The 15,875-nt window shown below is 37.8% G+C and overlaps 1 protein-coding gene and 1 non-coding gene across 3 annotated transcripts; both read left to right on the top strand.

Moving 5' to 3' along the window:
• The first annotated feature begins 9,911 nt into the window (after nt 1–9,911).
• Nucleotides 9,912–9,997, top strand: LOC112174948. The gene has a single exon (XR_002926258.1). It is a non-coding gene; the product is annotated as a small nucleolar RNA SNOR75 (small nucleolar RNA).
• A 652-nt stretch (nt 9,998–10,649) lies between these two features.
• Nucleotides 10,650–15,543, top strand: LOC112173879. 2 transcript variants are annotated; one of them, XM_024311562.2, is made up of 8 exons: nt 10,650–11,065; nt 11,161–11,228; nt 11,464–11,530; nt 11,671–11,825; nt 11,944–12,017; nt 12,557–12,625; nt 12,912–13,012; nt 15,012–15,543. In XM_024311562.2, the coding sequence occupies exons 1-8, from the start codon at nt 10,808–10,810 to the stop codon at nt 15,303–15,305; spliced, it is 1,086 nt and encodes a 361-aa protein (XP_024167330.1). In that variant the 5' UTR covers nt 10,650–10,807; the 3' UTR covers nt 15,306–15,543. The 2 variants fall into 2 exon arrangements, with proteins under 2 accessions (XP_024167330.1, XP_024167331.1); XM_024311563.2 differs by having other exon boundaries at nt 10,652–11,065; nt 11,947–12,017.
• Nucleotides 15,544–15,875: the final 332 nt, after the last annotated feature.

Raw genomic sequence — 15,875 nt, 5'->3', positions numbered from 1 at the left:
ATCATTGAGACCAGAAATAGCAATGTTGTAGAGGCCGGTACCTGAAAACAGTGGGGATGGGGGCAAAAAATTGACATTCAAATTCAAGGTTTATGCTAACAATGAATAACAAATAAGAGGTACATCCGATGCGGAATCTGTACACTGATATTCAATTCAAATATGAATGAGATGAGATAACATCATGTATGTTGTTATGGATCTCTGACCAAAATTCGGGATTACCATTACCTATCAAGACAGTAAAAATACTAGTTACATGTACAAAGGAATAAAACATTTCTCCAAAAAAGGAATTTATTTAGTCAAGAAAGAGTCATCTTCTACAGAACTTATTTAGTCAAGAACTGAAGGATGCATAAAAGAACATCGAAAACGTCTAAACCAGAAATTATAAAAGTGCCTGTAGGAAACATTACTCAACCACAAGAAACACAGATTGATCAAATGACAAAGCTCGAGCTCATAGATACATAAAGTTATCAACATTCCAAAGTCTAACAAGAAATTACCATTCTCTTCAATTAACCTCTGCTGTCTCTTTTCCATCTTTGTAGAATGGAATATGCCGCAAATGGAATCCATGTTCTCCCTGGAAAAGCCAACTTCATTATTGAAAACCAACAGAGTAGCTGGTGCTCCAGTCTCTGTTACGTCTTCCTTGGTCAACACAAATTTCATCTCTGGCACTACACCTTCTTCGTATTCATTCTCTTCAGCGTTCTACACACAAAAACCCAGAAACAGAATTCAAGATTAGAACAATAAGTTGCATCGTTTTCAAGGTCAATCTCATCAGTATTTTACATATAAAAGCCCAGAAACAAAATTCAAGATTACAATAAAAAGTTCATCTTTTTCAAGCTCATTCTCATCTGCATTCAACAAAATTACATGAGAAGGCCTTACCAGATATCCATGGACTCTCGGGGGAAGACCAGAGCATTTGAGAACAAGTAGATCTGACAGCTCTGGGGTAAAATTAAGCTGGGCCACAACAATCTGAATTAGATTCTCACCCAAAATGAAGAAATTAACTTCACAGCAAAATCAGAATCCATTAGCCAGAATGCGAGAAAGACTTACGGAAGCGAGCTGCCGGGGAGAGAGAGATCGAGCTGGAGGCGGAAGGGAAGGGGAGAAAAACCACAACCCGGAGGAGGTTCAAGCTGTGAGGACGGTCACAGGGAGGGAGAAGAGGGTGAAGGTGAGGAAGGGGAAGGTAGTACGGCCTGAGATCGAGATGGGTTTGTAAGAGATGGGTTTCTAGGTTTACGGTCGATAGAGAGCAGAGATGGGTTTCTAGCTGAGTGTCGAGCGTCGAGAGCGGAGGGCTATGTTTTTTTTTCCTTCTTCTTTTGGACACGGTATGGCAATTAAAGCAAAGCTAAAATTTCTTATGTCATTCACACAACACAAGTCTCAGCAGTTCGTCGTGTGAGTGCAGCACTAAAAATCAAAATGTGAAATTATGGAGGGAAATATGGCGCCTATAAGATTTTGGCTCAAAATTTTGCCTTTCAGTTCTAAGTTCACACAACAGAAAATCTTAAAATCTGTTGTACAATCACAACAGCTTGCACTAGGCCTATCTAGGCGAAAACATTCAAGCAAGCTTCCTCAACTTTGGTGCTTAGTTTTTCAATCACACAACGGAAATAGTGAAACCCGTTGTACCAAGTAGCCCAAATGTCAATGTTTCAAGAGCCAACCAAGACGATATGTGGAGGGAAATCTGCCGCTAAATTTTTAAGGCTCAGACGACGGACCATGCTTAATTTCCGTTGTGCAATGTAGTTCCTATAAAAAAGTTATCACTTTGTTGGCATTCACACAACAGAATTCAACCAGCACCGTTGTATGATTAAACTGACTTCAACACACAACAGATGATTTGTGTTCCGTTGTGTGATTAGTGTTGTGTGATTAACTTTTTGTAGTAGTGCTCATTCATGATACATCAACTTCATTGCTTCATTTCATCACTTAATTGTTCATACTTCATACAAATTCAGAAATTTCAATTCATAGTTCATAAAATCACTTCACTGAAAGTTCATACAAATGTACAATAATCTGAATAACTAAACTGAAAGTTCATATGAAGAAACAAGGGAATTAAACAAAACAACAAATAGACAGTAGCAGTTGAACCAAAAATCGGCAATCTACAATCTGCCAAACACATGAAATTTGGTATCAATGAAGCTCAGCAATGAACCAAAAATCTAATAACACTCAAGAGAAGACTGCCAATCGAACCTCACCTCACCTCTATAATAATGAAGAGCAATGCCAATCAGGACCTGATATCCAAAAGCAAAGACCCTAACAAAAAACAAAGCCCAGAATTAGTTAATCACCAAAACCTGAAAACCTAGAACATCACATAATTGAGAGACCCTGTAGAGATCGATTCCGACAAAAAAAATAAAGTAATGGATTTAGAACTCACAGATAAAATATCCACTTGAAAGAGACTGATTCGATTTCACTTGAGATTAATGGTAACACTGCAACATAGATCGATTCCACTTGAGATTCAACATCAGCAAGCAATATGCAAAATAGCAAAAACATTAGAAATCACTCAACTTAGAACATGAATTGAATGAATCCAAGAGCTTCTAACTAAAATTAAAACAAAAAGTAACCAAAAGGGAAGACTCACCGGCCGTAGACATGATTTGAATGAACAGATTAACACTTTCCGTGTTTGATTCTTGGATAGTTTGGGCTTCGAAGGAGAGATCGAGTCAACGAGAGGTGGAGAGGGTTTGAGTCTGAGAGAGATTCCAAACGGCTCAGTTCGAGGCTTCGAGGGAGTGAGAGACTGAATGATGTTTCTGAATTCCACCCTTAGGGTTTGGAAAGTTTTAGTTTAATCCAACGGTTATAATTTAATATGCAATAAAACTATTAATAATCAACGGTTCAGATGATCAATATATATAATAAATAAATAATATATATTATATACGGTTCGGTACGGTATACCATATTTTTCTAAAAATCAAAACCAATACCGTACCGTCAACTCTCTCTCGATTCGGTACTACCGTACCAATAGTTCGGCTATCGAAAATGTCGGTTATCGACTTCCTTGGCTCAGCTTGAACTCGGCTAAAAATGCCAGCCCTAATGTCGAGCTCATGTCACATTAGTAGTGTATGTACGGAATTGACAGTTAGTTCATATGACATTGGCCAACAAATAGACACTCTTGCTGCCAATAGCCAGTAAGGAAAGTAAATGAAAAATATTATCGAATATTGGCTATAATTGACAATCGGCGTAGTTGACTATAAAAAAAAAAACATGGGAGCAACATAGTATATATAATTCTAAAAAAAGAAGAAAAGAAATTAGAGACACCGTTTAGCATGAAATTGTGGTGCGAGATATCTCTACGACCTGTTTGGGATTGCTTCGTTTTAAAAAAATCAATTTTTGTCTAAAATTTTAGATTTTATTATGTTTGGTAACTAAATAAAAAGAAAATTTAATTGAAAATTATAGGTCACTGGCAGCAGATTTTAGAAGCAATCCAACGGTTATCTTTAGAAGATGCTTTCTATTAAATTAAACATGCTTTGAATTTGTTTCCTATGTGGGTAAGGCTATGGTATGTTAATGTTTCTCATACATCAACTATTTTTACCACTTTGAGGACTCATTTTATCACTTTAATGACTCATTTTACCACTAAAGGACTAATGTCGTAACTAAGAAATTTTACCATTTTAAGGACTCATATTACCACTTTGAGGACTAATATTACTATTTTGATGACTCATTTTACCACTTTAAGACAATTGTATGCTTGTCATACGTTAACATATTATAAAATTTTCCTGTATACTGATATCACTTTTAAAAGTATTGTTTACCAAACACGAAGCTTTTTTAATTTACAGCTGATTATTCTCACAACACAGCAACAACAGTTTTTTTTTTTTTTTTTTTAAGTCACAACAATACCTAACTAGCCTTAAAACTTTGAAAGAATCTGCCACTAATTGTTGCTACCCTACAACTAACTAGTTCCAATATTACCATTGCCCTTCTCTCGAGATAGCTGGATAGATTTAAAAATAATTATTTTTTAACTGTTCGGGTTCCGAGAGCTGAAGACGCTGAGAAAGAGGACATCCCTGAATATAGTGAGTTAGATTTCTGTTTTGAACCACATGATGATGAATTGAACGTATAGACGAACTATTTTGGATGGTTTCGAGTTTTAGGGTTTTCAACAAAAATTGGGGGTTTCTTTATGGGTGGTTTGTGGGTTGTTTTTAGGGTAGGTTTTGTGTTGTTTCCGATGTTTTGGTAAAGGGTTTTGTGTTGGAATGGAAATTTCGAGTTCTAGGGTTTGGAAATCGAAATTGGGTGTTATGAGTTTCTGGTTTTCTAGTTTAGGGATTTTCAAACTATTTTGGGTTTGCAGATTTTGTGCACTTGCTTGCTTCAAGTTCAGTGTGTGTTGTATTTAAGAGCTTCAAATAACTCGAGTGTTTGTTGAGAAGGCTGGGTATGGCTTTTAATATTGTCCAAGTTGTGGATGAGTTTTCTGCTTTTGCTTTTATTATGGTACTGAAAGTGCTGAAAGTGGTCCATTAGAGGCAGTAAATAATGTATTTTTTGTCTTTGTCTCCCATGTGGGAAGAATGGCACTACTGGTCTTAAACAATGTTTGAAAGTTGGTCTGTTTATCTTTTACCTCTTTATGGAGGCATATATTTGTACAATTCTGTTTTGGTTCTTGCATGCAAAGTGGCTAGGTAGTTAATTTGCAAGTTTATTTGTGTTTTCTTGCTTCAAGAGTTAGGTACTAATATTTTTATAATCCTTATGCAACCCACCCCGATTATTTCACCGTCAAAGTGTACTATGGAGGCTGCTTACAGAGGGAGTCCTATGTTGGAGGGAAGAATGACTACTATGATAATGTAGGGAAAGATAGGATGTCATTGGTGGAGGTAAATAACATGGTGATGCAACTTAATCTGGCTTATGCATCGCAAAGAATCGACTATTGGTATAGAATAGGTGATGAGAAAGATTCACTTATGAAGTGGAAACCTATCAGGATGTGGTATTTATGTGTAGTGCAATTCCTACTTGGAGGCTTATCATATTGTACTTGGACCATGTAGAGCTTCATGAAGTGTTTGGGGATTCAGATGATGATGTTTTCATGTATGAAGATTTGTTCTTTAGTGAAGGTGGTAAGAGCGGTGTTGTTATAGAAGAGCTTCATGACTCTCCAAGAAAGAAGTCAAGTGTTGTTATAACAGAGCTACCACATGAGCCTATAACACAGCCAAGCAAAGGAGTTGTGATTAGAGATTTGGAGAACCATGTACCAACTCAAGCAAGCCAAGCTGGAGGTTTGGATCCAAAAGAGAAGGAAAAACATAAGCTTATAGAGTACCACTCTAGTGGGAAAAAAAAAATTCAAAAGGTGATTAGCAAGCATCAAGTGGTTGGGGGCAGTCAAGTATAGGACAAGGCAGCAGTGGTATTGGTTCAACAAGTGGTGTGCAAGGGTCAAGTGTGGTGCGGGGGACAAATGGTGTAGAGTGTAAGGGTTCTGGTCTACATGATATAGATGTGATGGACTATCTACAGTCCTTTGGTGGTGGTGAGGCTGATGAGGGATTTTGTGAAGAGGGTAGTGAGGAAGAGGATTATGATCCTCAATTTGATGATGAGGATTATGAACACTATGGAACTGATGATGATGATTGGCTAGAAGAAGCAGTGATGGAGGCAGCTTCAAAAGGCAAAACTGCAAGGGTGGGATCAAAGGGTCAAGAGTCAAATGTAGAGTAGGAAGTGGGGCACTTTTCTGATGATGAGGATATGTTTAGGGAGGATGGTTCAGGTGATGAAAGGCTGCAATATGCCATTAATTCTGATGGAGAATTAGAGGATGTGGGGATTGAATTCAACCCTATTACTGATATGAAAAAACTCAAGTTTTGCTTGGGAATGAAGTTTGCTTATGTGAAGGTATTGAGGGATGCCTTAAGGGAGATGGCAATTCAGGGTGGATGGGAATATGTCTATATCAAGAATGATAAGACAAGGTTAAGGGTGGTATGCAAGGAGGATAATTGCCTTTATTTTTTTTGTTTGCCTCCAAGATGTAATATGAAAGTACTATTAAGTGAAGGAGTATGTACTTGAACACAAGTACACAAGGAAGTTTAACAATAGTATGGTAAGGATGAGGTACCTCACTGCAAGGTTCAAGGACCAGATTGCTCTTAACCAAGAGATAACTCCAGGTCTAAGTGTTCTAATTTGTTTCTAACTGCTTATGCCATTAATTCAGATGTGTTTTGAAACTTAATGAATTTGTTTGTTTTTGCAGATTCTCTAGCTAAGACCATGTCAGCTAGCATTAGAGCTAGGGTTTCAAGGTCAATGGCTTATAGAGCTAAAAGAACTGCCCTATTGGAGGTTGAGGGATCCATTAGAGAGCAATATGCTAGGTTGAGGGATTATGGGATGGAGTTGCAGAGGGTTGATCCAGCAACATCCACCGACATAAAGTGTGACTTCAACAACAAAAAGAAGCTACCCATTTTCAAAAGAATGTACATTTGCCTAGGAGCCTTAAAGAATGGGTTCAGAGCTGGGTGTAAAGCAGTGATTGGGCTGGATGGAGCACATCTTAAGAGTTACTTTAGGGGTCAGCTTCTAATAGCTGTGGGGATTGATGCCAACAACACTTCTTGGGTTGTGGCATATGCAATGGTGGAGTTGGAGACAAAGGATAGCTGGACTTGGTTTCTTGAGCTGTTGGTGAAGGATCTGAGTATTGAGAATGATGGTGCAGGCTGGACTTTTATTAGTGATAAACAGAAAGGGTTGAAACTTGCCTTTGAGGATGTTGTCCCATATGCACAAATCAGATTTTGTGCAAGACATTTATGGACAAACTTCACTATGCTGTTTCCGGGAAAGGTTATGAAGGACCAGATGTGGAAAACAGCAAAGTCAACAACCTTGCCTTACTTTCTCAATGAAATGGAGGAGATGAAGGCCCTTGATGTTGATGCTTATAATTGGTTGACATGTACTTAGTCTCCATTTAAGTTTCTGTTTGAAGTTTATGGACTGTTGCTGATATTTACTTATGGAGTTTTTTTTGTTATTTGCAGCACCCGAGAGGCCACCCAAACATTGGTCCAAGGCATATTTTAGAACAAGCAACAATTGTGACATCCTCATTAACAACATGTGTGAGAGCTTTTATGCCCTTATTGTAGAGGGAAGGGGTAAGCCTCCTATCACTATGTTTGAAGAGATAAGGATGAAGTTAATAAGGAGGATTCAAATTAGGAAAGACAAGATGGCAACAGATCATGGAAATATCTGCCCAAAGGCCAGAAACGTGATTGAGAAGAATAAGGTAAAGGTTGTTGAAGATTGCATTTCAACATTCAATGGTGGGGACCAAGCAATAGTGGAGAACATTGAGGGTTCCAAGAATGTTGTTGACCTTGCTGCAAGGACATGCAGCTGGCGGAGGTGGGATTTGACTGGAATCCCATGCAAGCAGGCCATTTCTGCAATATTTGGAAAGAGGGAGGATGTTGATGATTTTGTGGCAGATTGCTACCTTAAGAGCACATATATGACTATCTACTCAAACTTGATCATGCCTGTTAATAGCATGGATATGTGGTCAAGAAGTGAAGAACCAACAATCTTACCTCCTTAATACTCAAGGCAACTGGGTAGGCCAAAGACTAAGAGAATCAAGGATGCTTATGAAAAGCTTCAAAATAGTATTGGTAATATTGGAAGGGTGCAAAGGTCACTCAAGTGTGGCAACTGCAACCAAGTAGGACATAATGTCAAAACTTGTCAGAGGCATTTGCCTCCAAAAGAGAAGACGACTTCAGCTGTTTCTAAGAAGAGGAAGGAAATTAATGAAGTTGGTCAAGGTTCTGGAAATCAGGTATACAACATATTAAGTGCACTTTTTTGTAGTTTCAATTGCATAGTTGATAAGTTAATTATGTGATAAGCTGCTATTTCATTTGGCTATTGTTTGCTGCAGTCTAAGAGAGGTAAAAAGGGTCTCATGACTGCCAATGAGTTGAGGCAGAAAGTGAAGGAAAGAGCTGAGTATCAAAGGGTATGTTGCCTGCTATTTTTACTCTCTATTTGACTCAAAAGTGTCATTTTCAACTTAAATTGACTCTAACTTGTTCATGTGTGTCCAGAAAAAAGTGGGATGCACAGAAGGCAGCAAGCTTAGCAGAAAACAAGTTTGCCCCAACAAGAGGGAGGCCTAGACAAGCCACATCTGCCCCAACTACCTCAAGGCATGTTCAAGCTACCTTAACCACCACTAGGGCATCAACCAAGCAAGTTGCAAAACCAACAAGATCATCCCAAAGGATTAGAGAAAATTCTGATAAGGGAGAGGGAAAATAGGTCTGCAAATTGATCAAGTGTTAGGCTGCCAAGCAAATGAAGTTTAGACATCCTTTTTTTGTGCAACCTTGTGTTGTGCCACTTGGTTGCTAGTTATAATCTTTTGATAAGATGATTAGAGCTAAAGTACTTGCTTATAGAACAGTTTATCAGAGTGTAATGCTCTAGTTTTTGTTTTTTGTAAATTAGAGCTTGTTCATTGGCTTGCTGCAGATTTTTTTTTTTTTTTTAAGGATTCTTTTTGTGATATTGTGGCAAACTATGTTTAATTTTCAGATTTCTTCAAAATTTGGAGTAGGTCATTTTGAGGGAATATATGAATGAATTTGGAGTGAATTTAAGCTGCAGCTGGGGGATAATGAAGCAAGGGTTACTTTGGACATTTTACCAGTGACTTGGATGCCAGAAGTTGAGTTGGCATGGATGGAAACGCCATATCAACCAGTTAACGACAACTTTTAACGGATGGTTAACCGAAATGACCTATTGGTTCAAAATTTTGAAGTACAGGGACTAAACGTGTGAAATTAGAAGGCTAGGGACTGAAGTGTTTTTTGGCCAAAAGCTCAAGGACTAAACAATATTTAATTCTTATAAATTACAATAAGGATTAAAAAAACTTTTCGAGATAATAAGAAGAGCCTCAACTATGAATATGTATTAATTTTATCAGTTTTCTCACAATGTTGCCACTAGAAGCTAAGTCCAATGGCACTTGGCCCAGTTTGGGATTGATTTTGGAGCTGTTTTTGGGGGTGCTTCTGCTTTTGGGATAATGGTATGGTGTTTGGTAAATTCTGTAGAAGTTGCTTTTGGTCCAAATAGCTTCTCCCGGCAGCTGAAAGTGAGAAGCAACCAAGTACTAGCTTTTGGATTTTCCTTCTATGGAAAACACGGAGTGAATAGTGTATTTTTAATGAAATTTACCAAATGACTTATTCTGTACTCATTCTTTTCTAACAATTACATTGTGAGCCGGATATGGTTGCTTAGCGTCTCCATTCTCTCTTTCCAGCCTCCTCTGCCGTCAAAACATATCTTCCCAGCTCGAGAGATCGTTGTGTCTCCCACATCTTCAAAGCGAACGAGCGTTTTCTCTGTCACCACTTCTCTCTCTCTCTCTCTCTCTTCCTCAAGCAGCAAAGCAGAAATTCTTGGTTGATTTTTGGCTTCGATTTCTGAGAGAAACTGAGTTTGCTGATCTAGGTAAGGGTAAAGGCCCCTTGTTGTTAAAACCCAAGATCTCTTTCCTCTGCGCCACCTTCACTCTTCTCTGTGCTGCCGAGCTCTTCCTCCGGTGCCGCCGCCGCCGCCCTGGAAATTGTCTTCATTTATATAACTATTGTGGGTTTTCATTATGATGGCTGCAGGAGCATTCAAATCTCTGAAAGTTTCAATTTTTCTTTCTTGTTTGTGTTTGATTTGTTTTGAATTGTGAAGTAAGTATTGGGTTTTCTCTATGATGATGAAAACAGATGACTAGTCCGATCCATTCATTCACTAAATCATGAGGACAAAATGAGGCAATTGTCTGAGAGATTGATTAATACCCACTTCCTAATTTTTTGTTTGTTTGATGAATTCAAATCGTAAATAGAATTCTTGAAGATCGGCTCTACTACTGTTCTTGTGGCGGAGTGTAGCACGCTCAAAGATGGTCTCCTCCATGCGCTGCATCTCAACTGCTCTAACATTCTAGTAGAGGGTGATTCAAAGCTGGTGATCGACTGTGTTAACAAGATTAGTGACCCTCCTTGGAAAATTCGTTCTCTTGTTCGTGACATCCAAGACATTTCTAGTATGTTTGAGGAAATCTCTTTCTCTCATATTCCTCGTGAAACAAATTTTGTGGCTGACGCTATTGCCTCCCTTGGTCATCAATCTCCAGATGCGATTATATGGCGAGACAAACTTCCTCTTTTGGCCTGCTCGGCTTTTAATTTAGACCAATTTAATTTTAGTGTAGTTAGAGGCTTTGTGTTGTAAGTTTTCTTTTCCTTTTAAAAAAAAAAACCTCATATTCTCCAAGAAATTGTTTTATAATTAAAATATATCAAAATTTTTTATTTCTTGATCTCTAATTATGTTAGATGACCGCAACTGACGGTTGATTATACTTTGTCGAAAAAAGAACTGACTCTTGAATATATATATATATATATATATATATATTTGTTTTTGTTTTTGTTTTTTAGGAGCTTGACCGCAACTGACTCGGATGCGAAAACAAAATCAGATCCAAAAATAAAGTCGTCATTAGAAAAATCGTATTATCAGTCAAGCTCGAATACTAATCTTCACGGGATGCAGAAGAATCAAACTGAAGCCCCAGAGTTGATTGTCCGCTACAATGCTTCGACCATGGCTACTGCTGTTAGTATTTTGTGTGCCTCTGCTACAACGGGTCAACTCGCACGAAGAGTCGGGTGAATGGAGCTGCGAGTCCGACTCAGACATCCGAATCCAGGCCCAGTTCGGGCCCGGCCTTATCACCCTCGATGGTCACGCCGACGATTGGAAGGACACGGATGGGTCCGAGTTCTCTCTTCTCCCTGCTCTTGACCCAGATGCTGAAACTGAATACACAGGTGGAAAGATGACCGTCAAGGTACTCTTAGATTTAAACCAAACCTTGGACTTTGTTTTCTTGTTTCTCTTTTTGGTTGTATTTTGACCTAGTTAGTGTACGTTGGTTTCATACAGGCTTTGCATGATGGCCGTGATGTCTTCTTTATGGTTCAAGTTGATGGGGATTACGCTTACTCAAAAGGGTATGTTTTTCGGTTGAACTAACTAATTTTGATTTTGTTCTACTTATTACGTTTAGTGGAAACTGAATTGCGATTAGATACTGTCCTTTAGGGATGTTTTGCTACACTTTTTGTTTCATTAGCTCGTCAGTGGTATCATTATTCTACGACATCTGTACGGTTACCTTACTACTTTTTGTTGAATTTTTTTTTTAATTATATTTCATTTTACCTCTTGTTTGATTTTCTTACGTAGTGAGAATACCAAATGCCCATCTGTTGCCCTCATGTTTCAAATTGGTGAAGCTGCAACTTATCATAATGTAAGTTTCTTCACTGGCCTATAGAACTATGGATTTGTTCTTTTCATTTTTCTATAAACTTGTACAAAATATTTTGTTTTATGTTGGCTTTTCCTTCATATACTGGGAGCTTCAAACCAAAAGGGATTTTGTATTGCTAGATGGGCGGCTGTAAGGAAGGAGTTGACTCTTGCACAAACAAGACTTGCAAATCCCATGAAGTTGACATTATGCATTTCTCTATTGGAAATGCAATTCCTGGACGTCTCTATGGTGGTAACCCAGTGGACAACAGGGATGGAAATGGAGGTGACAGGTGCAGCAGTGCAATCCCATATTGAGTTTTATACTAATGATCCACATGTTTGCCAAATGGACTCTGATTTAATTTCTATGCTGTCATTTTATTGTCTTTGCTTACTATTTCTTTTTAGCAGGTTTGGTCATTTGAATGATCTTTATGGTTGGAACCCACACTGTAGATACCTAGATGGAATTAGCTCTTCAGGTATTCCTAAGGCTATTTCTCCTACTGGTACTTTTCTATGAATGGCAGAATAAGGCATGTCTGTATATTAGAAAAAGGCACTAGCTTTACAATATAAGAAAATATAAATGAAGTACAACAAGCACTGAAGATAGTGACTACAAAGAGATTGCAATTCATAAAGGCAACATTAAATTTATTCTGTAATACTCCAATGTCAAATTTCATGATCCTTCAAGATAGTTCTATGTTAAAAAGTGTTTTCCCTTTTGATAATGCTCATTTTCAACAATATCTCTGGTTCATCTAGCTAACTATTGTCTTATGTACTCTATGATTTCAGTTATACTTTATTTCCGTTACAGAAGCTCCTAACTGCACATGATATAATTTAATAACATTGCCCATCTTATCTCCTTTGGAAAACTTACCAACTGCAAATAGTACTGTTTTAGACCTCACTCAGAAAAAGGAAAAAAAATCCTTCAATGTATATTTTGCGTTTTTTTTTGTTCATAATTTTCAGGGTTTGAATTAAGGTTATCTGTTTCCATTGTCAGCAAATGATTCTAGTGCAAAAAATGATTGGAAAGGCGCTTGGTGGCACAGTAGCTTGAATGTTCACTCAGGTAGCTATCGATGATAGGGATGTAATTATCAATCATATAGATATGGTTTTGTTATTCTGGCGTTCATATATTATTTTCCAACCTTGAGATATAGTTGGATAACCTGTGTCAACTTCAGATAAGCTCTTTTTTGGCTTAAATTTATTGGCTTATGTTCAGGGTCACCATTGTAAAGGCCCTGTATTTATGACTTGAGCGTGCATTATAAAAATATATGCTCATCTCTCTGTCCCCCAAAAGCTGTGTTTTCCCCTCAATTTTACATCTTTTATTGTTACTATGAAAGGTTTTGTGGAAGAAGATAGTCCCTATGCATCAGATGGTCAAAAGGGTACATACTATTTTGAATTCTCTAGGCCTTTGAGAACTATGGATCGCCTCCAACAGGTCAGCCTCCAAATTTTGAGCTACCAAATTTGATTTTTTATTTATTTTTAATGGGATTTCAAAGATGACTGTTTCCCCCCTAGTTTTGTGTATTTTGTATTGTCTGTTGTGCAAGTTTCTTGCAGATTGGACTGTTGTGGTTTCTTATTGAACCAAGATGATTATGACCAACACTATCTAGCCTGGTTGCCAATTGAAAAATATTTCCCTTAGACAAGATTGCTTTAATCATGTGATGAACATGTTGTAAATCATTTGGGACCTTGCTTTTTTACTTGCACAAACTCTGCAAATTTGACGCATGCCTGTTGTTTATATATTTAGTCAATGTCAACAAACTTACCAGCCTTTGGAAAGATATCTCTCTGGCTTCTCCTCTTTTTTACCATGCTGTAAGTTTGTTGTGGGTAATGCTGTAAGTTAGTTTTGGGAGAATAATTGGGTAAAGGAAGATCCGTTGCGAGTGTTATGTCCTAGATTTTATCCTCTCCCTAGCAAGCAACAAGAGAGTATCTCAAGATTCGTCGATGTCTTCTTGTATCCTTACAATTGGAATTTCAGCTTTAAGAGAAATCTTGACGACTTGAAGTGGCTTAGCTGGTTGTTCTTTAAGGAATTTGGAAGAAGCCCGCTTCTATTCATCGATGGAGGACAAAACAAGTTGGAATAGTATATCTTTGGCTCTTGTGCAGCAACCAATCTTGATAGTTTAGGGATGATTCTTGCAAATGTTATTGTTTCTTTTTATGTAACAGGGATAACCTTCCTCATTTCTCTCCTCTCTCTCTCTCATATTTTGGAAATCGTTGGCCGTCCTAAAGTGAAATTTCTGGTATGGTTGGTGGCTATTGGGAGGGTTAACAACTTAACACTTGTGATCTTTTCCAAAGGAGGCGCTGTTTTTCTCCTAACTGGTGCATTTTTGCAAAGAAAAAATTCAAACCATGTCTTACTCCACTGCCGTCTTTCTTTGAAGTTGTGATGTAAGGTGTTTAGGGAGATTGACATTTGTTTGGTTTTTTCCAAAAGGTTGCAATGAGCTGTTGAGCACTCGCTTCATGGCTTTGGAAGAAAGGGAAAGACAAAATCCTTTGGGGCTGTTTGTTGTTGGCAGTGTTTTGGGTTTTATGGATGGAGCGAAACAGAAAAATTTTGAGGTTTACGAGGGGGTCGGAGTGGATGAGCTTTGGGATCAAGTGCGCTATTTGTTTGGTTTATGGGCTGTTTTGTTTCTTATTATGATGAATATGTTAGTTGTTGTTCAGTGAGGCTGCGGTCTTGTTTTTGGTCACTGGCTACTTTTTTGTTTTGGGCCTCATGGCTGTGGACTCATCCACTGAATGTACTTTCTCTTTTCACCATTTAAGTCCTGGCAGTCTTTTTGGATTGATTACTGGTTTGTGCTACACCCTGCTCATCCTATAATTGACCTTTGATACCATATCACATGCTTATCAGTGTGTTGAGCCTTTCTGGAGAAGGTCCCTCAAAAATTTGAACTTGGTGGACCCTTCAATTTCCAGCATGCAATCATCGGAACTGTTCATTGTTTGCAAGAATCATTCCTGCAAAAATCAGCCTAATCGAAAACTGTTTAGCGACTTGATTACGTCCATTCTCATTCCAGTTTTGTCTACTGAACTGCATCTGTTTGCATGTTTGGAAAATCCAACGGTTTTGGATTTGGCTGATCTTTGTACAGGTGATTGTTGCATTTGGATGTAGAAGGTGATAGTTCTGATCATTGTTTAAATTGCATGGTGGCTGGAAATGCTACAAATTTCAAATTTGAGGGAGTCTTCTCAAGATTGGGCCCATACACACATATTGCAAGTAAAATATTGACCTTGTATATTCTTTCTTTTAAATAAATAAATAAGAGTTCATTAATGGGGGAGTTTGACTCAAAGAATCATCTTGTAAGGGGCCTCTTTATATGACTTCAAGAGAAATATAGACTTTTAAGTAGTCTAAAGTCAGTATTACTTGATTTGTGCAGGATGCTCAATTCACAATTGGCGGATCAAGTAAGATGTCAGTTGCATTCTGGTATCCTGTTGATGGAAAATCATGGCATGGCTCTGGACACTATTCTGTTAGCTGTGACTGGGTTCCCTTGGATATATCTATGAAAATCTCTATGCTAACAAGGGTGAAACAAAGTAGTTCAGTCAGTGCTGCTAGTGTTTTTGCCCTTTTGCTATCAGTAATCTCATTATGTGTTTCTGTTTTTATCGGGTATTGGGTTGTCAAACCCAAAACTATCGCCTTCACACCCATGGAAAATCTTTAAGATATCTAGTTGGGTGTGTAATCAAACTGTTAACTGGGGTCGTACTTCCTTTTCTGGTGAAAGGGATTGTACTTATTTTTTGGTGAAAGGGATTATACTTCTTAAATCTGTACTGCATGTATATCTATGTCATTTTTTAAATATTGTTTTTAGTTAAAATTCAATTGTTGGATTACTTTGACTGCACCACTGTAAGTTGCATCTGTGTTCACTTTATAAAATATTATATTTATTCAAAGGATATATATTAAAATGTGAGTTGATTGTGGTTGGGTGTTCTTTGGTATAAATTTCTTACTGCTTGTGTTAGTGGATGCAGCAGTTCTTTAGTTAAGGAGAGTACCATCCAAAACACTGCATGCATTGCTCTTCTAATTCCAAATGGAGAACAAGGGATGGTTTGGTCTTTTATCGATTTTTGGTATACGCCAATATTTTTTGGAATAAATGTTAGAATTTTATTTTAGCGTTTAACATGGTTAGCGGATGTTAGAGGCCGTTAAGCTGAGTAGATAAGAAGTGAGTCCAAGTGACAACTGTGATTATTCTCAAAAAAAAAGTGACAAATGT

The sequence above is a fragment of the Rosa chinensis genome, chromosome 6 (assembly GCF_002994745.2).
Source record: "Rosa chinensis cultivar Old Blush chromosome 6, RchiOBHm-V2, whole genome shotgun sequence".
NCBI lineage: Eukaryota > Viridiplantae > Streptophyta > Magnoliopsida > Rosales > Rosaceae > Rosa > Rosa chinensis.
This window is presented reverse-complemented; position numbering and strand designations above follow the sequence as displayed.

Excerpts from the sequence above, each read along its gene's own strand:
- LOC112173879 (XM_024311562.2), top strand. The coding sequence starts at position 10,808 with ATGCTTCGACCATGGCTACTGCTGTTAGTATTTTGTGTGCCTCTGCTA. Across the intron at positions 11,066-11,160 it reads GTGGAAAGATGACCGTCAAG|GCTTTGCATGATGGCCGTGA; the intron begins GTACTCTTAGAT and ends GGTTTCATACAG. Across the intron at positions 11,531-11,670 it reads AAGCTGCAACTTATCATAAT|ATGGGCGGCTGTAAGGAAGG; the intron begins GTAAGTTTCTTC and ends TTGTATTGCTAG.